The 26,942-nt window shown below is 42.5% G+C and overlaps 1 protein-coding gene across 4 annotated transcripts in view; it reads left to right on the forward strand.

Moving 5' to 3' along the window:
- Window positions 1-26,942, forward strand: part of apba1a (amyloid beta (A4) precursor protein-binding, family A, member 1a) — a 62,889-nt gene that overhangs the window by 23,952 nt on the left and 11,995 nt on the right. For all 4 annotated transcript variants that reach the window (XM_079606199.1, XM_079606202.1, XM_079606200.1 and 1 more), the window contains 4 exons: window positions 12,577-14,246; window positions 24,050-24,160; window positions 25,033-25,072; window positions 25,180-25,325. In XM_079606199.1, the coding sequence (XP_079462325.1) occupies window positions 12,645-14,246; window positions 24,050-24,160; window positions 25,033-25,072; window positions 25,180-25,325 (1,899 nt within the window). In that variant the 5' untranslated portion in view covers window positions 12,577-12,644. The remainder of the gene's footprint in view (window positions 1-12,576; window positions 14,247-24,049; window positions 24,161-25,032; window positions 25,073-25,179; window positions 25,326-26,942) is intronic.

The raw sequence follows: 26,942 nt of genomic DNA on the forward strand, positions 1-26,942 counted from the left end.
GCGAGCATTGGCTATGGGTCCTTGGGCTATGGGTCTTTGGCTGGCATTGGCTTTGGGTCTGTGGAACCCATCACTACCGGATAGGCAGACTCAAAATAGGTGAGGACGTACTCCCTGAGATTCCCCATCTCTGGCAAGCCCACCCACTGGCAGCTCTGCGTGCTGACCGGATAGATGGTCTTCAAACTGATGCCATCAAACTTTTGCATGTGAAAACAAATTGCCAATGCAACAAGATAAAAACACAGCACAATGCATTCTCTGAAAATATTCTTCATATAAAAGAAATTGCGATGAGTCTTTTCTTTTGAGTGAATTTTTTTCTTTAACAAGAAAAATTTAGGGTGGAACTTGTTTTTGTCGGAAATTGATTGGATCGTTGTTGTTTGCTAATTGCTGCAATCTCGTGTGAGTGACAGGCTGCTGGAGGGTTTGTTGTCTCAGCCTTGCATCAGTGAACATGTCATCAGAGAAGAGAAGAGTTGCTTTTGCGAGAGGGGAATTATTTTGATTAAAGATTACAAGGGCACATTAATTAAAATAATAATAATAATGTGCAGATTGTGCATAGATAATAACTTATAATTAACACTGCAAAATTCCATAAAAAGCTTAAATAGCTTAAATTTTGATTTCATGGTGAATATCTTCTACTAAAGGTCTCCTCTTATAAGGATGTTTAGACTGGTACACAAAACAACGACACTAATTAAGAATGCGATTTTCTGAAATCTTAACACATGGTTCATCATATCTCATCTCATCGTGTTTTCTGAGAGCAGCATTAGACTCCATGCTGATTTGTCCTTGTGGGTAAGCCACTGAGTGAGACCTCCACTGGGAACTGTGTGGGAGAGAGAGCTGTGAACAACCCCTGATTAAACCTGCTCCTTACACATACTGAAGACTCGATGTGTGAGAACCCTATGTGTGTGTGTCAGAAAGAGAGAGAGAGAGAGAGCGATGGTTGAAAATGGCGTGGTGTTCCTCCGTATCAGCAGTCCTTTTTGTCAGCTGGCCCAGTTTTAGCCAGCTCCTCTACTTTCATCAGTGACCTTCAGCTCATTTTTAGGCAGTCTTCTCCTTGTCTCTTTGTAGCTCAGGTGAGCTTTCACAGTCGTGCTGGTTTCAGCCCACGCTGCTCGTACGGCTGATATTACCTTCTCTCAGGGTTATTTTCAAATACTCATTTGCATAATATCTAGAAGTTTTGGCAAGCACACGTGTTAGCTCTGCATGTTTGTTCTTTGATGGAGATATGTGGGCATTTTGCTCTTTCCTCAACAGGAATGAATGAGTAGAAACAGTAGTTGTAGAGCCTGCAGCTGTTTTTCACAGCATTTTCATTCATTGGAGCTATTGTTGACCAGACCAAATAGCTGTTATTTTTTATTTACTGATTCATTAGCATTAGCATATTAAGACGTAATCGCAGCATTTGGTAACTGATTGTTGCTACATCACACTTGAAATTAAAACAAGAAATTGTTGTAGGACTTCACAAATGTAAAGCTAGTTATCATGATCCAGTTAGTCCCTGCTGACAGACCAGGGCTCCAGACATTGTTCTACAGTAACTTTTTTGATCAACTTCAAATGTTGACTAATCAAAGTTGTCCTAAGACAAAAAAAAAAAAAAACAGGTAGGCTATTGTTCAAAATCCATGTATAACTTTGATGAAAGGTTTGGATCCAAATGTTGACTACTGAATATAAATGACTGGATTGTTAATGAGTCATGACTTAAAAAGTGAAGCCATATTGGTATTCACTGGTATTCCCTTACATTGTATTGAATTAATAGGAAATCTTCTGATTTAAATGAGAAAACAATAACAGCGTTTTTTTATATCAATAGACTCCCTGTACGTTGTTACAATGCAAATATCCTAAATGGTTATTTGTTTGAAGTCAGAAATTTCCCCTACTTATTTAAAAGTTACGTTTATCTTCATTCCATTAGCGAATATCAGAATATCCTGCCCGAAAAAGACCATAAACATTACAGATAACGTTCAAAGTATCAATTAATGTACATGCATGCAGTGTACTGTAACTTAAAATTGATTTATGTGTGACTGACAGGTGATTTTAGGTCAAAGTTTTTGATGTAAGTCAATATTGCCCTCTGTCTGAAGGGAATCATAAGATGGCCCCTCAAACATTTCCGCTGGCACTCCTGGTGGTTTAGAACGCAATGAGCAATCCAGTCATTAATATAGATCACTGGCTCCTGAATAACATTTGAGAGTAGTGGAACCTGATTTGGTAGAACCGGGGTGGCAGGTTTCCATTACCCAATACATGTCTACATTATTAATGATAGAATTTATATCTCACATTTCTGCCACAATATCATGGTTACAGATAGTGTTATTATTACAGTAAATCTACGGTAAATGTTGGTGATTTGTGGATTGAAAAGCCTTCTAACTGGATTATTTTGGCGCAGTCTTTCTCCTGTTATCCCCATCAGTGCTTTTGAGAATGTCATCGCAGCTTTATCTGGCTTTAGTTTAAATCACAGAGACATTTGTGGTTTGTATCAGAGAACTCTGTGCTAAACTCGAATACTTTTGACTGGATCTTACAGCGCTGTTTAGTGGTTGTGTGATTGAGATCAGTCAACGAGTAAACACATTCGCTCTATTTCGCGCTGCGCTGTGTTTTGGGTCAAGCTGATAAATGGTCCATGCGGCGCGGTCAAACAAATAGCGCTGTTTCATTCCGCTTATAGCCAATTTAATGTTTCGCATATGCAACACATATGGCAGAGCTTATCAGTTAGTCAAATTGGTTGTAGCACCAGTGCAACCTCTAATAAAATTCAATCGCACCGGAAGGAAAAAAAGGTTGCAAAATGTGAGCATTTAGTCTCAGACTGAAGTTCTATAGATGCTCTAAACATATTTTGTCAACTAGCAATTCAATGGAGCCCATCTGCTGTGGGGTACTGGAAAGAAAGGAGTTAACCTGTGTCTCTGAGATGTTGTGTGTGCAAAATCAATAATGGTAAACAATCATCCCTCTGGGATCACATTGTTAGGTCTGTCAGTCCAATGTTGATTGATTTGCCTGACTCACCCATGCCAAGAATCTCTCATATTGGGATGTCTCCATGAAGGATTCTGGGTGAGTCATTTGCTTAGAGAGGGTAGGAGTTGGAAGTCTTTGAACATACCATTCTAATCGGGCCGGGGAGGGGGATTCACCTCAGCAACTGGAGCTGCTGCTTCCTCTGCGTACTGCCAAAAATAATCTTATGAAACAGTCTTATTTTCATTTAACAAAAAAATTCAACTTCCTTAAAACAACATGCAGTTTTTTGACAAGTAAAACTGTGTATTTCAGAAAATATATTTTAAACTAAATTAATCAAAAATTATACATTTATTTTTCTAACCTCATTGGCAAATTGTTATTTCCTGAAACAGTATTAATGTCTGGTTTTCCAGTTAAAAAAAACAAAACAGTTTAAAACAGTATACAGTAAATTTACTTAAATTTTTCTCAAACCATTGGCAGATTTTTATTTTCTGTTGTGTTCTAAGTCCGGTTTTCCAGTTTAAAGAAAATCTTAACATCTTTGAAACTTGGTACATTTACTTTAGAAGCAAATCACTGCAAATCACTTCAGAAAATATACTTAAAATGAATTCAGTTCTCTTACGTAGAGTTCTCTCGTACTGCGTCGAAGAACGCTACGGGAAAGATATTTCTTTGTCGAGATTGAAGCCTAAAATTAATCCTTAATTTTGTAATATTGTAAAACGCTTTTCTGAAGCATACAACCTAGGCGGAGCAATACAGCTCACCCATTGGCTGCTCTGCCAGAAAAGCACAGCCTATGCGAGGCCAAAGACGCTGACCAATGAGGACGCTTCGCGGCCTTCTGCGTCACCTCCCGCCCAAACAGGCGTGGCCTAGGCCTATAAATACGAGCATAGCTGTCTAACACGCCGATTTTCTTAAATTCACGAAGCTGCACGCATCGCTGGATTGGATTCGAGCCGCCACAGCCGTTTGGAACAAGCACCTCAGCAGGACGAGCCCTTACCTGAAGCCGCTGGTCATCGCCGCCTTCAGCCGCCGTTCCCTGCTGCGCTTCTCCGGCGTGGAATATCCTTTACATTATGTGTGTGTGTTTTGTGTGTGTGTTCGCCGTCGCGTCACACAGTTTTCCACACTAAAAGAGCCGAGCGTCTTTTTTTTAAGATGTCTCGCACCTCCTGTGGCTCGTGTAGAGCCCCGCTCATCGACGGGGACCACGTGCTTGTGTTTCCTGCCTGTGAGTATCACGCAGCTTCAGCTCTCGTCGATGGCGGCTGCCATCACTGTAATTTGATGCCTACGGTGACTCTGCGGACTCGCCTGGCGTTCATTTACTGAAGCTGCATCTTTTCCGCCCGCTGTAGTGCCGCGCCGTGAAAAGCGCCGTGCTTAGCAGAGCCCGGAACCTCCCTCCACCACGAGGTGCTCGCCGCTGCTGCCGCCAGCTTCTCCGCCCGCTTCGCTGGACTCTATGATCGACGGACAAGGGCCGCTGTGTGCCGCCGCGTCCGTCATGAACGAGGAAGGTGAAGCCGCGTCTGTGGAGGACGACTGCTTTTCTCTCCCGCTTCGGATGGGCGAGCTCCGAGGATCTCCCCTCCCCCGCCGCTCATGAGCGTCGACGGAGAAAGACCAGCATCGATGCGCTTGCCGGCTGGATGGCTGCTTTTCTGCAGAGGAACGTACGTTACCGTCCTCACGACCCGCGCCTTTTTCTTCCTGAATTCACGAAGAAATCGCGGAGTCCCGGAAAGCCCCGTTTTCAGCCAGGATGCGCACTTCTGCTTCGAGGAAAGCTACAGTGTTAAAATCCCGCCGCGGCCGGATTTCACTAAAATGTCTCGCTCGCACAGTCCCAACATACGCGACCGTGCCAGTGTATTTTGCAGTCACCAAATCGGCATCAATGCTCGTTTGCCTGCACACGACGCCCCAGGTAAATCTGAAAATGTATTTTCTGGTGTCCCGGCCACGGCCGATGGTGTAATGTGTGTATCCGTAATGCCCACGACCTAGTGCCCATTCGTACACACAAGCACAGCCCTACACAATACAGGGCTTGCACACATAAAATCGTCTCGTGTCGATTGTGCAATACATGTAAGTTAGTGAACGTGCCCGCTTTTCAGTGCCCACAATCACTACACACTGCATGTCCCGTGGTTTCTGTAAAAACGAAACGAATGCACGGTCAGTCGGTTCTGATAGACAGTACTCTCTGTGCTACACGGTGTCCCGGCCACAGCCGATGATGTAATGTGTGTAACTGTATGCCCACGACCCAGTGCCCATTCATACACACAAGCACAGCCCCACACAATACAGGGCTTGCACACATAAAATCGACTCAATGTCGATTGTGCATTATATGTAGTGAGCGTGCCCGCTTTCAAGTGCCCACAATCACTACAAGCTACATGTCAACATGGTTTCTACGGAGACCGCGTGCTCTCTCTCTCTCTCAGCTGAGAGAGCTGAGCGCGCGCGCGGGCTGCCCGCTCGATAAGCGCGCCCCCGCATCACGCCATGTTACAGCACACGACTGCTCTCGTGTCGCCGCCATTTCGCGACCAGAGCCCGGTTTTTCAACCCGTGCAAGCACAGCCCCGTACAACAGTATTCCCGGTGTTATAAATGTGCCCGCTACCACGCGCCCACATTTATTCACAAATATACGAGCCCTACGGGCAGCCCCGTTCAACACAGGGTTTGCACACTTAAAATCGACTCAGATCGATTGTGCTTTACATGTAGTAAGCGTGCCCACTGCCAAGTGCCCACAACCACTACACACTGCACGTTCCGCGGTTTCTGTATAAACGAAACTAACGAACGGTCAGTCAGTACACAAACACAGTGTCCCCGGTGTTATAAATGTGCCCGCCACCAAGTGCCCACGTTTATTCACAAGCATAACGAGCCCTACGGGACTCGTTCCGTGCGCTCTCTCTCGACACAGAGAGCCGAGCGTGCGCGGGATGCATACTGTGTTAAACATGCCCCCCGCCTCACACGCCACGGCGTCCATGTCACAGCACACGGTTGCTCTCGTGTCGCCGCCATTTCGCGACCAGGGCCCAGATTACATTCAACCCCTAGTCACACGTGCAGATGCATGGGAAAGACTTCCCGGGGTCTCAGAATGGGTGCTAGAGACTATAAAAAGAGGCTATTCGCTACAGTTTCATCGACGCCCTCCCCGTTTCACGGAGAAAGTCGAAACCACGGTGAAAACAGAAGTAGCACATCTACTTCGAGCCGAAATAGCGAAGCTATTGAGCAAAGGGGCCATAGAGCCTTTATCTCAGAGCGAAGGGGGTCTGTACAGCAGATATTTTCTGGTACCGAAAAAAGACGGGGGTCTCAGACCCATTTTAGATCTCAGGCATCTGAACAAAGCGCTGACAAAGCGAAAGTTCAGAATGCTCACGACCAGAAGAATCCTCGCGCAAATTCGCAGAGGAGACTGGTTTATGACGATAGATCTGAAAGACGCGTATTTCACATACAAATTGCGTCACGTCACAGGCGATTTTTGAGATTCGCCTTCGAGGGCCGGGCATATCAGTACACAGTCCTGCCATTCGGCCTGTCTCTAGCACCTCATACATTTACAGTGTGCATGGACGCGGCGCTGGCACCCCTGAGACTCCGAGGCGTTCGAATTCTGAACTATTTGGACGATTGGCTAATTCTGGCTCAATCGCCGTCAGAACTCGCTCACCACAAGACACTAATACTCGATCACCTCGAGTGCTTAGGTCTGAGAGTCAATTGGGAGAAAAGTTCACTGTTTCCCAGTCAAAGGATCTCCTTTTTAGGACTGGATCTGAACTCACTGTCTATGACAGCACGGCTGTCATCACAGCGCAGGCGAAATACCCTGCAAATGGCGAAATCCTTCCGCAGCGGCCACATAGTGCCACTCAGGAGATTTCAGAAAATGCTGGGCCTCATGGCCTCAGCCTCAACAGTGCTGCAGTTGGGCCTGCTGCGCATGCGCCCACTACAGTTCTGGTTGAGAACGCGCGTACCGCGCCGAGCATGGTTACACGGTCGTTATCGCCTCAAGGTCACTCAGGAATGCATTTCAGCCCTGACACCATGGAGAGCGTCAGACTGGTACCGGTCAGGTGTAAGCCTGGGGACTTCCTCGAGCCTGAAGGTGGTGTCCACGGACGCGTCCACCTCAGGCTGGGGAGCACTGCTCGACGGCAGACCGCTCTTTGGCCAGTGGGCAGAGCGGGCCAAACTACCGCACATAAACTGCCTGGAAATGATGGCGGTGGACTTTGCGCTGAGGCGCTTCTGTCCCCGGATAAAAGGACACCACGTCCTGGTCCGCTCGGACAACATGTCGGTAGTAGCCTACATAAACCGCCAGGGTGGCGTGAGATCCCGAAACCTATTCAGGTTAGCGGAACGCATACTGGTGTGGGCCCAGCACAACCTGCGCTCGTTGAGAGCAATGCACGTGCCAGGCCACTTGAACGTAGGCCCGGACAGACTCTCACGGAACAACGTTCCTACGGGAGAGTGGTCCCTACACACACAGACAGTGCGTCTGCTGTGGAAAACGTTCGGCAGAGCGGAAATAGACCTGTTTGCAAACCAGGAAAACGCTCACTGCCCAGAATTCTTTTCGAAGAGCACGAACGCGCTGGCCAGAGTCTGGCCCCGCCGTCCGCTCTATGCTTTTCCTCCTGTCTCACTCCTGCCTCAAGTGCTGGAGCGTATCAAGGAGAGCGGATGCTCAGTACTACTGGTTGCTCCATACTGGACGAATCAGACCTGGTTCCCAGCTTTGATGCGACTGAAAAGTACTGCCCCGTGGCCGATTCCAGTGAGGAGAGACCTCCTCTCACAGGCCAAGGGCTCGATTCTGCATCCTCACCCCGAGCTTTGGTCCCTACACGTATGGGCCATAAACGGGTACCCGCTAACCTCCCAAGAGGAGTGTTAGACACGATCGAACAAGCTAGGGCTCCGTCTACTAGACGACTCTACGCTTCCAAATGGTCGGTGTTCTCTGGATGGTGTTCAGATCAAGGTCTGTCACCACTTCAGTGTGGAGAACCGGAGATTCTCTCCTTCTTGCAAGAGCTATTGGATAAGGGAAGAACCCCATCCACGCTCAAAGTCTATGTGGCTGCCATATCAGCGTTCGTTAATCCAACGCTTGGCCGTTCACTAGGCAGGAACGACCTGGTGGTCCGCTTCCTTAGAGGCGCCAGGAGGTTAAACCCTCCAAGGCCTCCTTCAGTCCCCGTTTGGGACCTTTCTACAGTGTTGAACGCTATGAAAGGGGCCCCTTTCGAGCCTATTCACTCAGTTGACATGAAACACCTGTCTTTCAAGACCGTGTTTCTTTTGGCTCTCGCTTCAGTGAAGCGTGTGGGAGACTTGCAAGCGCTCTCAGTGAGAGCTTCTTGTATGGAGTTCGGGCCAAACGACTCTGTAGTCGTATTGAAACCGAAGCATGGGTACGTGCCTAAGTCCCTCAACACACCGTTCAGGGCTCAGGTCATCTCCCTGTCGGCCCTGCCGGCCTCAGAGGACGGAAATAGCTCCCTTTGCCCGGTCAGGGCATTAAGAGCTTACGTGTCCCGCTCCGCTGTTTTTCGACAGACGGAGCAGCTCTTTGTTTCGTTCAGCGGACGCTCCAAGGGGCGAGCCGCGACGAAACAGAGTCTGTCTCGATGGGTAGTGGACGCCATTGCGCTAGCCTACGCATCTAGAGGTTTGGAATGCCCTTTGGGCATCAGAGCACATTCCACGAGAGGCATGGCCTCTTCATGGGCTTGGTATAGCGGAATCTCGTTACAAGATATCTGTATGGCGGCAGGCTGGTCCTCCCCGTCTACATTTATTAGGTTCTATAACCTAGAGGTTCCTGCGTTGCAGGCTAAACTGCTCTCGGTCTAGAAGACTATGTATAAGTGCTCCTGCCCCGCGCTGCGGCCCAGGTCACTTCAATGTTAATATGTATAAGTGTTCCTGCCCCGCGCTGCGGCCCAGGTCACTTCAATGTTTAATATGTATAAGTGTTCCTGCCCCGCGCTGCGGCCCAGGTCACTTCAATGTTTAAGCATCACTCACTGACAATGTGTCCCATGAGCATGCTATTACCCCTCATATATATCTATATTTACATATATATGCTATTATGCCTTAAGAGGTACTGCTATAAAGGGATGATGCTATTTTAGCCGCTCTCCCTATACTTCTTGGGGTAGGCACTTGTATACCAGGGCGCGCGCGCCCTTAGGTGTCTGTGTCGGTCCAAGAGCACGCACGGCGGTTTACATAGGGTTCCCGTAGCGTTCTTCGACGCAGTACGAGAGAACTCTACGTAAGAGAACGTACTCGGTTACTAACGTAACCTCGGTTCTCTCTAGAAGAGGGAACGAGTACTGCGTCTCATGGCCGTGCGTGTCCACGCTGCGCCGCTTCATTGACGAAAATCGGCGTGTTAGACAGCTATGCTCGTATTTATAGGCCTAGGCCACGCCTGTTTGGGCGGGAGGTGACGCAGAAGGGCGCGAAGCGTCCTCATTGGTCAGCGTCTTTGGCCTCGCATAGGCTGTGCTTTTCTGGCAGAGCAGCCAATGGGTGAGCTGTATTGCTCCGCCTAGGTTGTATGCTTCAGAAAAGCGTTTTACAATATTACAAAATTAAGGATTAATTTTAGGCTTCAATCTCGACAAAGAAATATCTTTCCCGTAGCGTTCTTCGACGCAGTACTCGTTCCCTCTTCTAGAGAGAACCGAGGTTACGTTAGTAACCGAGTACGTTTATTTAAGTCAATCCATATATCTTTAAAACATTGTAAAGAAGCAAATTGCTGTAAAAAATACTTTCATAATATTATAAATGTTTTAATTAATTTAAATATATATTTTTCTCACACATTATTTTCCAGTTAAAAAAACAAAACATATTTAAAACGTATTTACAGGAGAAGCAAAATTGTATACGATAATAGGACTTGTTTTCAGATAAATTGTAATCATGTAGGTCAGAATTGTCTAAAAAAACTTTTATTCAAATTTGTTTAAACTGTCTTTATATACCAATACATAATTAAAATGCAAGTACTCTGAAATAGAGAGTATAAAAAACTGAGTGACTCTAGTGTATTTAATCTTCAATAAACACAGCTCATTAATTCCATTCAGTCCCACCTAAAAACGGGTGCACGAGTGCGCGCACGTCGGCAGAGCCAGTAATAGCAGCGGTAGTCATGGCGACGGAGAGTGACAGCCGCGCAAGCCAATCACTTGTTTCGTCCCGAATGGAATTAATGATCTGTGTTTTTTGAAGATTAAATACACTAGAGTCACTCAATTTTTTCTCTCCTTTTCAAAGTACTTACATTTTAATTATGTTTTGGTATATAAAGACAGTTTAAGCCAATTTGAAAAAAAGTTCTTTAGACAATTCTTACCTACACAACCTTTAATATATCAAATTTAAATCTTACCCTATTGTGTTTACCTGTATTTGCATGTACAGATGTTTGTTTGTTTTTTGGTCCTCTGACTCGGATCACCAATGTGGTTTGCCCTCAGGATTTTGTTTTAAACTGAAGTCAGGAGGAGGCTCGTTGTCATTTTATTTCCTCTGGCATTCCATCACCTTCTCAAGTCTACACCAATTACTGCTGCTTTCTGATGGGTTCGGTATGCGCACCATCACTTTTGATCACACCTTACAGGAACACGAGCACCGTGACTTCTTTCTGACATGATATCTCTAACAACATGCCGTACACCGTCATGGATGGAAACAGATGTCATGTTTGCAGCGGTGACTCATGTTTTAGTAGGCCGTACGCTGCTGCATATTTCTATCTCTCTCTCTTCTCCGCATTGGTCTAAGGTTTAGAGACACTGTTGTTCATTCAAGTAAGCTGTCAGGAAACAAATGAAAGTGTGGCTAATTGTTTTTGTTGATTAATATAAGATCACAGCTCCAGCCTTGTCTCTTTCCAGATGGAAGTCTGCTGCATCATGATGCTCCAAAAATGTCAAAAGTTTGGTATTTAATGAAGACATTTGGACAAAAACATGGAGTTTCACTCTTGTGTTTGTGGGAAAGGCACACCTAACGATGGTTGTTGTTATTTTGAAAATAATTTAATAATGAAAGGATTAAAAGGGGGTTAAGGGAATAAAGAAATAAGAATGTTAAAATGTTGTTTGCAGACTATTTGCAAATAATATTTAAAAATATGCACACAATCCCCCTTATTCGCATATGTAATATGTCAAAAACGCAAACATTTCTTGTCACATTCAGTTATGAATTGCATGAATCACGATAAATGAGACCATGTTTTAAATTCAAAATGGTGAGATTTCTTAATCTTTTCTTGCACCGCACATACAGGCGAGATATACATCTCTGATGCACACTAGAATACATATTTTTCAGTTGTTGGACGACCAGTCGACCATCCTGGCCCATCTCTATTTTGAGAACCTCTTCTTTTGTTCATGGCAGTGTATCACCCACTTTCCTGGCATTAACTGCAGAACTAGGTCACATGTAGTCGAGTCTAATAGTGCTGTCTTTCACTTGTACCAAATGCACAAGAATGCCCTCAGGAGCTCATTCCGACTTTGAAAAAAAGTAAAGAGGTTAATGTGTAAACATGACTGGTCAGATAGCTTGACGGGTTTGAATGCAAGTTCTCTCATTAAAATGATTGTGTTATGTTATTCAGCTTGTTTTATTGTACATCCCGACTCCGCTGATGTTGATGAGAGTTATAAGAGGTATAAAAGTGGAGGCTTGGGGGTTTCTACTGCTCTTTGCATTTCTAGCTATTGCGTGGTGATAAAGCTCTCTGTAAAGGCAGACAGAGATGCTTCTACTGCTATACATAATTGCTTTAGTTTCATAGATTTTGACTAAATTTAGGCCTTTACTGATTGAAGCATGTATGAATATTATATAACCATCATAATCTTTGTACATCAAATACAGAGGCAGCTGATCTCGATATGTGGCAGTATAGTAAATGTCACTATGAATAAAACATCAGCTACAACAAGGCTAATGATGGATTTTTCCCCTAGTAATCGTCCAGAAATTTTATTGGAGGTGAATTAGTCTTAATTATTATTGGAAAACATTATAGAATGTAATAAAGCCCAGGCATGTACCCCAAGCATACTGATACTTTAGGGGCATTTTGTATTTGGCATCTGATATAACTGGAGCCTTCTGTACGCCTTCAAACAGACAGATTATGCAGCCAAAATTGCACTTTTAATTCGTTTAACAAGTACCTTAACAAGTGCCTTAATTTGTTTAACAATTTTATTTAGTCATCATTTCATATTTTTTATCTTCTCGTCTTTTTTATGCTTTTTTCTTTTTAAATGAAAAAAAAAAACAGTACTATTAATTTCTTTATATGTACCTAAGGGAAAACCACTGTGTGCACTTCAATGATCTTTCTTACGGAGTTGTTGCTGTTTTAAGGTTTATATCTGTTTTTTGTTCATTTTTCTGCAGGCCGTGCTTGAGTGGAGCCCTGCTGGGAGAAGTAATGCTCTGTGTGTAGACCTTCCCCTCTTCTAATCATGAGCCATCAGGAGGCGCCACACGGCCAGGAGTTGAGAGAGGCGGCTGAGGCAGACCTGGAGCGTAGAGGCCCCGAGGGCCAACAGCCCCCCTCATCCCACCGTAGACGCCACGACAACGGAGACGGCAGCTCCCGCTCCGGTCGCTCCCGCAACCACCACAGCAACCATGGTACGGAGAATAACCACTACCAGTCCCAACAGCAGGGGGCCCCGCGCTACCGCAGGTATGAGGGATCAAACGGAGGGACGAACCGCACACGTGCCACAAGGAGGCCAGCGGAAGATGGTGATACCGAGCAGCAACCTGTTCAGCAGCCCATACCACGACCTGCAGTGACACGCTACCGCAGACAGGGAGACAACGAGGCCCGCCTTCGGGCACAGCAACAGAGACAGCGACAGCGGGAGAGGCAGCAGAGAGATGCAGAGAGAACAGAACAGCACAGGCTGGAACATCAACAGCATCTCATCTCCCCTACGCAAGCCATGACGCCCGCCAGAGAGCCAGAGGAAGCTGAGGAAGACGAGGGGGATGGTGGCAGCGCTTTGGCCCGATCCGCCAGCACCGAGAGTGGCTTCCACAACCACACGGACCGGGCAGAGGGGGACGCAGTCATGGTTCTTGAGGCGGAGCCCGAAGACGAAAGCACATATAGCATCCCACTGCGCCCTGAAGCTGAGGAGTACACCGAGAGTGCAGAGTCAGAGCAACAGCACGGTGGTCCAGCTTACCTCCAACCCCAATACCCACCTCAGCCACCGCCCCTACCTCGAGAGCCCCTGCCTAATGCCGAGAGGCCCCATGATACAGAGACGCTAAACCCAAACTACTCCAATTATGTTTACACTCAACCCATGTACCGCAGTCCCACCGGAGAAGGAGAGGCCCGTGAAGGTGGAGCACCAGAAGATCAAGAGCCATACTCTGAGCCCTACACTGAATACACCCTTCAGGAGCACGTTTACGAGGAGATCACGGACGGCCCCTCGGCCAAAGCTGAGGGTCAGACTCCACAAGAGCGTAGAGCAGAGTTCAGACTCTTCGAGCGTGAATTGTACGAGCAACAGGAGGCGGTTGGGTCCAGGCTCCACCACTACGACGAGCGATCTGACGGAGAGTCGGACAGCCCTGAAAAGGAAGCAGAGTTTGCCCCGTATCCCAGAGTCGACAGCTGCGAGCAGGATGAGGACATTGACCAGATTGTGGCAGAGGTGAAAGAGAGTCTGAGCTCGCAGAGCCTGGAGCGTGTCGCCATGGGCCTGGACAAGGACAGTGATGAAGAAGAGTGGACCAAGTCAGAGTCCCATGGTCAAATGGATGAAATCAAACCCCCGGAGCCAATAATTGAAGGAGAGGGGGGAGAGCAGCCCCCCAGAAGTCCCTCAGAAGAGACAGCTCCCGTCGTGAGGAGCAGTCGTGAAAAGAGAGATGCAATCTCACTGGCTATTAAGGACATCAAAGAGGCAATAGAGGAGGTGAAGACAAGGACGGTCCGCTCGCCCTACACGCCAGACGAGCCCAAAGAACCCATCTGGGTAATGAGGCAGGACCTGAGTCCTACGGCAGAATCTGACCTGCAGCCGTCTCTGGGGGCTGATGTGAGTATGATCCGCACTATGCAAGATGTCCTGCTATCTTTGCTATTCTGTTGTTGCACTGCGGTTTATGCTTGTAGCATCATCAACTGCTGTTGTTTTCACCGTTTTATTTCTATGGTATATTCTTGCTTACAAAGTCACTCTTAAAGTGTTAGTTCTCACAAAAAAATTAAATTCCGTCATTTACTCATCCTCATGTCATTTCAAACTCAAGACTTTCTGTTCCTCCATTGAAAGTCCAGGTAGCCAAAATTTAGAAGATCTAGAAATGTTGTAAAGGCATTGTAAAACGAATCAATATGAACTGAGCGGTTTAATCCAAGTCTTGTGCAAAAAAAATACAATTGCTTTATATTATGAACAGAATTACTTTAGGCTTTTATTCACATATACATAGAGTACATAGAGCCCATCACAATAATGGTAATACAAAAGCTTGTGCATGAGTCACATGCTAGAGCGAACCTCATTGGTTCTCACACCTTTGAGCTTCCGTGGAGTGCTCTGGTGTGCCACATGTGATGCTGTTCAATGTTTAGATGTAAATAACAGCCTAATTATCTGTCTTTGACTTCGATTAATCCGCTCGATTCATATGCATTCAGTTTGTGATGCCTTTATGACCTTTTTTAGATCTTCTAAGTTTTGGTTACCTGGTCTCTCAATGGAGGGCCAAAAGGACAAAAATGGATTAACCAAAATCACAGTTTTTAAACAATGAGGTTGAGTGAATGATGACAGAATTTAAATTTTGGGGTGTACTACTACTAACCCTAAAGCACATTTACACCATGCTACATTCTTCATCTGCCAGTCCAAGTATACATGACACAATTCGTCAGATATTTGAAGGATTAAATATACACGTCACCTGCACTTTTCTTTCAGTGCAAGCGCTCAACACAGAGGCCAGTTATAGGCCCAACTCAGAGAAAATGATTAGAGTGATAAGATGTATAGGTCTATTTGCCTTAACACTAATCTTATTTATGTTAAATGTTTGTAGCAGGTACAGCAAATGACAAAAAAAACACTCTTTCAAGGAGTACGTGTACAATTGCGTTGTTGTTCTCTTTGGCTGCAACAGCCTCACAGGGTGAATCACATCATTCCTCTGGTCGTGACTTCATCGCTCTATCACTGTTCATTTCTGGAGAGGACGGTGGCACACACTAGTCTCTGTCTCATGAGTGGTGCCTGCCACGGCGCCGGACAAATTGCATGTCGCTAGAAAATGAAGACTGCTCGCACTCATAGAACGGTTCTCCTTATCCGTGGCCTGGAGAGCTCATCTGTATTCTGCGAGTGCTACACATGACCAGCGTGTGCAAATGAAGTTGTCCTGCTCCTCCGCCACAACAGACGTTGTCTGAACAAAGCATAGAGAGAAAGATGAGTTCTCGGTATAAGAAAGGCAGCAAAATTACCATGTCTTTACTTTTTTTTTTTCTCTCGCTCCCCTTTTTTTTCTCATTATCTGAGATAAGTATTACCCTTTTTATTAACATAATGAGTAGATGTCATTCAAGTGCGCCCGCGGTTAGTATTGACTTAATAATATCATCTCATGATGTGTGCTTGAGATTTTTGATATCTTTTCTTTTGTTTTACATTTACATAATTAATAGATTCTGTGCTGCGTAATTTTACTCAATCACAGCTGAATCAGTCACATTGTCTATTACCAACACATTACAGAAATACAGTACACATAAGTACACACAGTCTCACTAAACAAACAGCACAAACCCCAGCTCATCTGTTAGCTATTTCGACAGTGTTAATTAATCAGCATTGTTTGTCTGAGCAGTATTCATGAGCACAAGGCCTCATTTGGAAGCAGTTCTATGGGATCGAGGGCTTTTGGCTCTCTGATGAGAGGGAACATATAAAGAATTGCACTTAATTGAAATCTCCCAATGGGAGTTTAAAGACACCAGCCACCACCCACTGGAATTATGGTTGATTTTGTAAATGATTGAGATTATACATTTTCAGGTTTTATCTGTAGCAGCATATTATTTGTGCACTCATATCCCACAACATCTTTTATTCTGATCACTGACTGAGGAGGTTTCTTCTGTGGCTTCCCATGTTATTTTAATATTATTTATATACTATTTTAGTATTTATTAATATTTTGAATTGGCTTTCATTTTTACATTCTCAGTTTTCATTTTAATTTTAGTGTAAGTTTTACTCATTTTGTTGTGTGCTTTTGTCATTTTTATTTGTTGTTATTGATTTAGTTATTTTTTTGTAGTTGTAGTACTTTGACTTAAACAATATTTCAGTTAGTTGCCAAGTCTAATTAAAAAAAATGTTTACTTTTTCATCTTAGATTTATTTTATTTTATTTATTTAGCTTTTTTTCATTACCAAAAATGTTTTTTAAAGGGGTCATGTCATTTATTATTATTTTAATATCTTCCTTGAGGTGCACCTAAAACAAACACATACTGTATGAAGAAAACAATTAATTTACATGAATTATTCACTTATTAGTAATCCAGTGTATAGGCAAATGTTAGTCTTTCGTGATTTAACTCCAGTGGGCGGGGGCGATGATGTAAAACTATTCGTCTATGTCTTGCTCTGGAGGCAGGCATATGCAAATTGCGTCACAGATCTCGCAATAACGGACCGTTTTGGAAGCTTGATTAAAGCTACATTATGTTTGTTTTTTTCGCCCCTAGGGGTCGCTAACCTCTTACAATAACTGAGGCGTAGGTTTATGACGCAGTGACGAGCTGAATGCTGGGACTTGCTGTCAGGCTGATGGATCTAATGGCGCTTTTTCATTGCGTGGTATGGCTCGGTACGGTTCGACTCGGCGCGGAACGGTTCGGCTCGCTTCGCTTTTCCACTGCGTGGTACGACTCGACTCGGTACGGTACGGTTCGGTTCGCTTTAGCTCGGTTGCTTTTCCACTGTAGTTAGTACCGCTTCAAAGTGGGTGGGACTGATCGTTAATAGTTGCCGCCTCTACTGGCTCGGTAGTCACTTTTTTGTTTTTTTTATTTTCCCTACACTGTAGGTCCGGTCAGAGGTGTAGTGGTAAAAAAAAGAGTAAACTATAAATTCTATAGTTGTTATACGGTGTATTTATATCCTGATGACATCGCTATAGGCTATCATTTGATGGTACTACCAAGGTTATCACTGGTTGTTCCCTCATCATAGGTCACACAATCACTATTCAATTCATACATTAATCTAAGTTCTTGTTAAAAAGACTCAAGAAGGAATAATATGGTTGAAATGTCAAATTTACAAAATGACAAAACAGAGAGAACAAAAATATTTTTAATCCGTAATTATAAAATGAAAACGGTTGTTGTATTTTTAAAAGGCAAAGTTGAACACCAAAATTTTAATTTGAACTGTAGCCTAGGCAAATGCTGCACAAAAAAATTTATATTGACGAATTTTTGTTTATTACTTTTTGCACCTTAATTAAACATTTAAAATATTCACAAATTAATATGGATTTTGTTGTTGTTGATTTATTTTTCTAAGACAAAATTAGAACCTGGAAATTATAGGCTATTATTCCCGCAGTGCTGAATGAGAAGAGCCATATATCTCTGGAACCACAGCCTACAGAAAGGTGATTTATAGGCTAATGATAATAAGTAAAAAATCTGAAAAAATAACGAGGCATTTTAATTGTTTATTAATAAACTATTGTTTTCTAAATCAGTGTCGGCTAAAAACATATCTCCATCTCCGCTGTTAAGCGGATGCGCCTTTAGAGAGAAATGCACCTTTCATACGGATTACATAATCAGAAGGTATTAGCTTTCGATTCGAATTTGTACGTTTTAAAGTGGACATTTCGAGCTTTAGCCTATATAGACTATTTAGTTTCAGTTCTCGCCCTCCAGTTCACGGAGATCATGAAAGCGCGGATGATTGTTTTATTTGATTTGACAAAAGGACAACGTTTTGTTGTTATTGTGAGTTTACACAAATAAAAGTAGTTGCGAATAATGTATTATTAGTTTCTGTATGACCAGAAATGATAGAGTATTTTTAATTGTTTCACTGTTGATAGGGAAATGCAAGTGTTCGCACCCGCGCGTCCGTGCCATGCAGTGCGCGCTCACACTCCGCTCCACAAACGCTTGGATATGCGTCAAAATCTTGTTTATTTGTGATAATCTTAGGCTAGCCCTGTATTATTATGATCTAACCCGTGAGGCTACTGACAGTAATGCAGCGCAATATAAAAGACTTCGTCTTAGGTTTAACAACCTCTGAAACTAATAATGAACAATATGAAACTAATAGATAAGCTTAATTTAAAATGGCTTAGGAACTATATGCTATAGAGGTGGATAAACGCAATTTGGAGGTGGATAAACGCACTTTGGAGGTGGATAAACGCTACTTCTGAATTTTGGGAGGTGTCCAAACGGTGTTTACGTGCGTTTAGCCTCTACATCCCTGGGTCCGGTGGTAGCCGTGTGCGGCTAAGAGCTGTGCTACTTCTTGGAACACTTTTTCATTCCGTATTGCCCCATCCAGCTCTCGCCGGATCCGCTCCTCGGCAACCAACGAGAGGAACGTCTGCACCTCGTCCACTGACCACGATTCAGCCATTTCTTGTTTGATTTTTTTTAACTTCTTTTGTCAAGTAAATACTCTAAAAACAGGTGCTACCGCGTTGGCTGTTGTCTGGCTATTTAAATCTAGCGGATTTAGTCGTGTCTCGTATCGCAATGACGCTGAAGTGACGATTCTGTCTGACCAATCAGTGATCTGCAGGGTTTTCACGTCACATTTAGTATCGGTACGGTACGCTTGGAACCTCAACAGAGGTGGTACCATTTAAAGCGAGCCGAAGCGAGCCGTGCTGTACCGTACCATGCAGTGGAAATGCGCCATACGTGAGCCGTACCGAACCGAGCCATACCGTACCATGCAGTGGAAACGCGCCAAAGCGTGCCGTGCCGTACCGAACCGTACCGTACCATGCAGTGGAAAAGCGCCATAATAATGTTAAAGCAACACTAAGTAGCTTTTGCTCTCGGGGTCCCCCTACAGTTAGGAAACAGTATTGTCTTCTACTAATGTCGCAAAATTTGTCATGGTTACACCAGGGGATATATGTGCATTTGTTAACGAGCCGATACCCCCGAACTCTGCAGAAGGAGTTCTCACGTCTTGGGCAGACTGCATGCGTTGCGTGTGAAATGTCTTCATCCCAGGTAAAGTGGCATATATGTCAGCATGCCATATGAATATAATTTCATGGGTTTTATTTTTTTTCAAACGCCAAAAGATCGCGTAGCTCACGTTTACAAGCCAGCATCATTATAGTAGCCTATTTGGCTACTGTTTTACATAATGGATATGCTAATTAAATTCAATGTTTGTGTGGTAGGTAATAGCCATATATCGTCAATATTATAATATCAAGCAACCATAGATGAATCTGCACATTTGAAAAATCGATTTGCATTATAGCCTGAGGCAAGACACTTTCGCCAGATAAATAAATACATAAACAAACATGACTATCAGCCTGCAGTCATTAGAATAGTTATCCTAAAAGATGATTTTGTCCGTCTAATCATGTAGCTATTACTAGTCCGACAGCATGACGGCCAAGTCATCATCGGTCCCTCCTCCTCCTCCTTTAGCTGACGCCAGCGAGCGAACGCTGGACCATTATTGATACTCGTCCGGACTTTGATTTTATAACTCTCCCTTTTTCTCTTCCTAATCTCATCCGACAAAACCTTTGCCTCCTTCGGTTTAGTTGCTGCTTCGGCTGTGACAACAACATACAGACGCTATACCAGCCGGCAAACACACGCTAGTTGGGCTCTCACGTCCGAATTTGAGGAAGTGGTGGGGGGTGGTGTGGGAAGTGAGGTATGCCGTAAAGCAGTCGAATATTGTAGTTCTTTTTGTGCTCGGGTTACTACCCGAACCCCGAAGTTCCGTAGTGCCAGTAAAAGCGATACAGACCAGTGAATGCGCCGGTCAATGTATAAACAAGCCGCACCCGACCGACGTTTTCAACTAACCCGCCCGCAACTCGGACCGCAAAAAAAAAGAACGAAAATATTGTACCCGACCCGCATTTGTTTAGCTAGTAAATGCTCATCGTAGCGTCATTGAGCCATACGTAGGAACTAGGGTTGCGCAGGATTTTTCTGAATGCTGTATGGTATAGCCTAGTGTTTTGTAATAAAGGCTTGATTTATTCATTTATTTAGTTTCATTTTCTTAACAATTAAGATGCCTCATGTGTTTATCCAGTCTAATCGAAGTGTGCGTCTCTCCCCGGACTTTCCCAACAAAATTTTCCCGCCCCCTCTCAGCAAATACATAAAACTGACATTACTGAGCTATATGCGTTTAAAAGTAGCCAATTAAAATGGCACAATGGCATTGCTCAGTTCAACGCGTTGATAAATCGGGCATTTTGTTCCGCGTCAGCTTTTATTCAAAAGTTAATAACATTCAACATTCAGGTAAATAAGGATTTCCCACTTTCATCTCTGACTGAGCTCGTGCGTCATCCTCGCGCCAGTTATTCAGCCAATAAAGTGTAGGTCTATGTATTTCATAGAAAATTGTGTCTAGTAGCCTACTATATAAATTACAAAGGTTTAATTGGCATCTTTATTTCAAATGACCCGACCGACCGCGACCCGAATATCATTAAAAATATTTTTGGATGACTCGTAACCGCGGGTGACCGCAGGCACCCGTTCATTTTGGATCAACCCGCGCATCACTGATACAGACCCCGTCAGGCTATGGCAGACGTGTCATTCAACCTATTGTAAGTCGATGTACCATCACAAGGGTCTTGGAAATATATTATGAAGGTTGAAAAACTACTTGGTGTTGCTTTAATGGAAGTTAATGTTTTTTAACATTACAGTGGTATGAAGCAGGTCGCGATTGCTAATAATAGACAGATATCACTGTCTTGATGTCTTAGATTTCTCTGAAATAAAAAATCTTTGGAGACTTTGGGGATATTGTAAGTACACAACTACAGGAAATATATCACACTGTGCAAGTAATTTTTGGATATTTTATTACAAAATTCTTACATATTGTACCTTTAAATAAATGCTTTGTTTATAATGAGGATGTTTTAAGCTGTGAAACTTGCAGGATGTTTTAATGGTACAAAGAACGCTTATGTCAAAATATCAAGGCAAATTTGATTTTAACCCCTTTAATAGTTTAACATGTAGTTGTTGTTATATCAACAATAACAACATTGGCCCTGCTCCAAATGCCACACTTCATGTGCACGTAGGGTCTTGTGGTCTTACAATGGCCTCCGCATGCTCGTTTCTGTCAAGTCCACAAGACCGTCAGTTGTCCCACTTGACATTTTAGGTTTCAGAAGGGTCTCCACAGCAGACTTCTACCTGGCAGTCAAAACGCCATTACATCATGAAAGACTCGGAGGACGATCACGAGGGCTAAAGGCCTTTTTATGCTTCTGCGTCGAATCGACGGCGTACCCCCGCAGACCCTTCTGCGTCGACGCGAACCCCTCTCCGCCCCCTCCGCCGTAGCTCGACGTGCACCTCCAAAAAATTGTAACTACGCGCCGAGGCGACGCAGACCACAAGGGCTGTGATACCGCCCCCCTAGCGTTCTCGCGGTGAAATGCACCGCGATGCAACACAACCCGACGCAGAACCATAAAACGGCCACGACGCCGTAGGAGTAACGGCGTAGCTACGGCGTGGAGTTGACGCAGAAGCATAAAACAGGCTTAAGGGTTTCATTTGGGACAGGGCCATTGGCGTTTCCATATACAGTCTGAGACCAGTGAAAGCTTTTATTTTGCAATTCAATCTTTTTGTTACGAAATATATTATTAGCTAACAATCTGAGTACAATTTTAAGTCAGTCACATTTTCTTAGTGTTTGGTTTGTCTTTTTTTGCTTTATTGACTGCAGCACTTGGGCTGCATGAACTCCACGTTTGTGTCAAAACTGATGATCATGTTCTCCACTGTGATTTGACATGATCCAAAAAAATCCTCTTCAAAAGTTCATATCTATTTTGAAAATTCTTACATTTAATCCATTCCCTAGAAATAGTGCACCATCCCAAACATTTCATATTAATTTTGTATTATAACGTTCCTTTGTTTAAAAATTAAAACTTGTTAGTGATTCTCAACTGTAAACAACGGTCGTTCAGTGAATATCGTTCAGTCAAGCATCTCCCACATATCCCACAATTAAATCCCATTAAAGTTGCGCTGAACACTTGGTGGTCTCCTGCCCACTCCTATTCTGTGCTGTTCTCAGAATTTGACATTTCATCAGATTCAGAAGCCTGTTATTTTCCCCCTTCACAATATGATTTATTTAGTGCAGTCAAAGAGACACAGAAAGAGACGGCCTGTAAATAATTCAGCTAGGCTCATATAACACCAGAGAAGAAAAACTGCCGTCTTCCCCTGCCCTCCATTAATGCTTAACATGCTTTAAAATGTATTATTTATTTTCATTATTTTTATTTTTATTCAAACTCGGTGTATAGGTCATTTATATTTCAGGGTGTCAAAAGTCAAAAATGAGTCAATAACTAATAGGGACTTCTAGTATCTGCTCTGCTGACTTCATTAGTGCTGCTTATTCCACCAGTAAACATGTCATGGGATTTAGCAGAAATGAGTTTTTCCTGCAAAATAGCACTGATGTAGTATAGTGTGGTGGTCTCTGATCCATGTCACTCTTGAGCGAAGCTGTTCCAGGAACAATTTTCCCAGGTCGGGGTGTAACAGGAGCCGTGTTCTCCTCTGTGGTCAGAGGAGTTATCAACGTGAGTTTGATGAGAGAGGAAGAGGCTCTTGTGTTCTTCTCTCTTGTACTCTGGTCCAAAGAGCAACAAATCTGCTGTATAGCACTTGATTTGAGTGTATCTTCAGGAAGAACATTTTTCACTGCAGCTCTTGTAAGCGCTTATTGATATGGAAAATTTCTGGACGTATCAGGTAGATCGTCACCATGGTGATGAGGTGAGAAGCTAAATGTGGTTTGGATTTATCTTCAAATGTTTTAGTATCAACGTAATGTTTTTACGTTGCTTTAACTTATCAACATCTACTTTTCTTGTTATACAAGATTCAAACATTTTTTAAGTCCGTTTAATGTAATTTAAGTTGAAATGACTTAAACATCCAAGTTGATTGTGCTTAAATTTAAGCTGGCACAACTTTTTTTTACAGTGTTCATTTCCATTCTACACATCTGATTATATTATTGTAATGAAGATACATTGTGGGACTTGACTGCAGTATATGTTATGACAAAGGATGAACAGGAAATATTTAATTTTAATGTGCTCTGGTTATTCAGGGTATGAGTCATTTGTTCTCTAGTATTTCACATTTTGGACTCAGATATGACCTCTTCAGAGGACTGAGGTGTAGTTTTGAGACAGCAATACTGGTTTAAGTTTCTTCTCTTTGGGAATTCTTTACCTTCTGTCTGAACTGAACCTACTGCCAACAATAGTCATTTAACAGTACATCGGCAGTTTTCAATTGTCACATTAGTCTTTTTATTTTATCACTCTCTTCGGTTCGAATCTACCTCATTGCTTTGCTATTTAAATTATACCAATTTATTTTATTCATTTATTTAATATAATAAAAAAACTGTGAAGACTTGTATTAACATAATGTACTCTAAACGTCACTGAAAGTCTCAAAACTTGAGTAAATGTAGTTTTTGTATTAGTCAGTTGTCCAGAATGATAGACTGTAAAGCATGCAACATTAATGAATGTCTGTTTTGTCCAGTCTCCAGGCTCAGGCTCCACGTCCCCACAGGGGGCGGAGTCTTCCAGCCGTCCCCTGCCACCACACGAGGGGAGCGACAGCTTCGAGTCTCCATCTCCAGCCAGTAAAGAGGTAGGAGGCTATGAATAGACCTCTCAAACTGTGCTGAAAATTGAAGATTTTTTTTTTATTATTCTTGGTAATAATGTTGAGAAGGTGCTCTAGGAACTTAATTAGACACATATTACTGGCCACAGCATAGGGCCCTGACTGTGTGTGATTTAGAAGTTGTTATAAATTATTCAAGATACCGCTATAATAGATTAATTGGAGCAGATTCCATTTTAAAACTGTATTTCTGCTTTGCCTATAATGTATTCTTGCTTTGCTATTCTGTTTTAATAATTTATTTAAATATATATAGGCAAGAATACATTGTCTTGAAATGTCATTTTTAAACAAAAACGGTAACACTTTACAATAAGTTCTCATTTGTTAACTGAGACAGTTGTTTGTTCTTGTTGGTTCTCAGTGCATTAACTAATGTTAATAAATACAACTTTCTCCAAACCAAATACCAAATACAACTTTCTCCAAATCACCAAACCCTCAAATATTATCCCAAAAAGCCCAAGAAGTGGCATCTATGATCTCAGAGAAATTCACTGTATAATATATAGATATGTATAATATAACATAATATATTACTGTGCATTATCCATCCATCTGTATTGCTTACTTTTATATAATACAACATACTATATTTTTATACTATTATATAATACAAAATACTATATTTTTATTTATTATTGAATATTATATTATTATTTATATATTATATTATCATAGTATGCTGTATTATGTTCTATTATACAATATCATATCATATATTTTATTATATTATATTATATTGTGCAATATAGAAAGGGACATGCCATAGCTAAAAATAACAGCTTAAAGAATGTTGTATTGATCCATTTGTGTCTTTGTTGTTGTATGTGCAGTCAAGGAGAAGTCTTGCTTCGTTCCCGACATACGTGGAAGGTAAGATTGTCTGTAATTTCCTAATTGTTACAATTTCCAAGTCCTCTGCAGGTGCCACATAAGCATGTTTTGAAGATGATCTGAAATGCTCCTCTCCTCTCTGTTAGTACCAGGTCCATGTGACCCAGAGGACCTCATTGATGGTATTATCTTTGCTGCTAACTACCTGGGATCCACCCAGCTGCTCTCAGACAAGACACCCTCCAAAAATGTGCGCATGATGCAGGCTCAGGAGGCTGTGAGTCGCATTAAGGTGAGGTGAAAGTGTTCTGTCTTTTCCCCGCTGTAAAGATGTAAACCTGAGCTTCTATGAATCTACCTCAAGAAATTTCCTAAGCAATACTTGCTTCAGGATCAGCATAAATGTTCCCAGAAACCAAAAGTGACAGTTTTAGGACATAAGAATGGGAATTCATAAAGAATGCAGAGCTGTGCTCTGACTTGTCGTATACGGATAGTGTATTTATTGCGCAGGCATTTTATTCCTCGGATACAACATGATGAAGTTGCGTTTTGCTGACAGAAAGTCATATTTTGTTGTTCGAATTGAAATGTCAGTTCACAGCAGAAGAAGAGAGATGATCGTAAAACTAAGAGTGTGTGTGCGTGTGTGGTCCTCTTGCGGCAATGAAATTATTCCATAGTCAAATGCAGGGACCTATCCCATGATTCTTGTTCCTAAGGATCAGAGACATTTACCACCTCCCTCCTGTTCATCCTCCTGCAGCATAAATCAGTCATTCGCCCTGTCAGCCGCATTACTCAGCATTTTTTACCTCCACCTTAAAAAATGCAGTGAGCCCAACACCTGTGCCAAGCATGTCCCTTTGTATGTACATTTTGTTCAATGTTCAATTACAGATTGCTGTGTGGTATTGCAGGCAACAATATCGGAATGGATGATTGCTAATGAATATAATTACGGTAAAAAGTCATTGAAAGGTAACTGTGTGGACATCAGATTATTCTGTTTTATCAGCTGAATAGAGCAGTTTAAATCAGCATGAAATTCATGTCTGGTTAGCCTTGCATTGGTGCTGGTCAAGCTGATGGACCAGCATTTACCTTTTCCACAAATTGACCAACCCCAACAAAAATAGTTTCTAAAAAAAAAACAGTTTTCTAACATTCGTGTTATGTTATGAAGATGTTTTTGTTTTTTTATGTTCTCTGAACTATCAAAACGCCCATGTTTTTTTTTCTTGGTTATACAAACATTAAGAGAACATTCCATTTTATCTATATAGATGTACGGGTGAAACTCGTAAAATTAGAATATCGTGCAAAAGTTCATTTATTTCAGTAATTCAACTTACAAGGTGAAATTAATATATTATATAGACTCACTACGTGCAAAGTGAGATATTTCAAGACTTTATTTGTCATAATTTTGATGATTATGGCTTACAGCTTATAAAAAACCCAAATTCAAAATTAGAATATTGTGAAAAGGTTTTTATAAGCTGTAAGCCATTATCATCAAAATTATGACAAATAAAGGCTTGAAATATCTCACTTTGCATGTAATGAGTCTATATAATATATTAGTTTCACCTTGTAAGTTGAATTACTGAAATAAATGAACTTTTGCAAAATTAGCAAATTTTTTTCATTATGTTGCAAACATTTTGGGAACGTTCCTTTCAAATGTTCGACAAACATTCTGAAACAAGTAGTAACTTTTAAAAAATGTTAAATTAATATCCAATTGAAATGTTTCAGAGAAAAAACATTCCATGAACGATGTATAAAATAATGTTTTGTGCTAACGTTTTGAGAATATTAGTAAAGGCCAGATAACTTTGAACAAACATTTTATTAACATTAGTGGATTAATGTTTGTTCATAACTTTATTTGAGAACCTTGCCA

Source organism: Phoxinus phoxinus, assembly GCF_949152265.1.
Source record: "Phoxinus phoxinus genome assembly, chromosome: 3".
Lineage (NCBI taxonomy): Eukaryota > Metazoa > Chordata > Actinopteri > Cypriniformes > Leuciscidae > Phoxinus > Phoxinus phoxinus.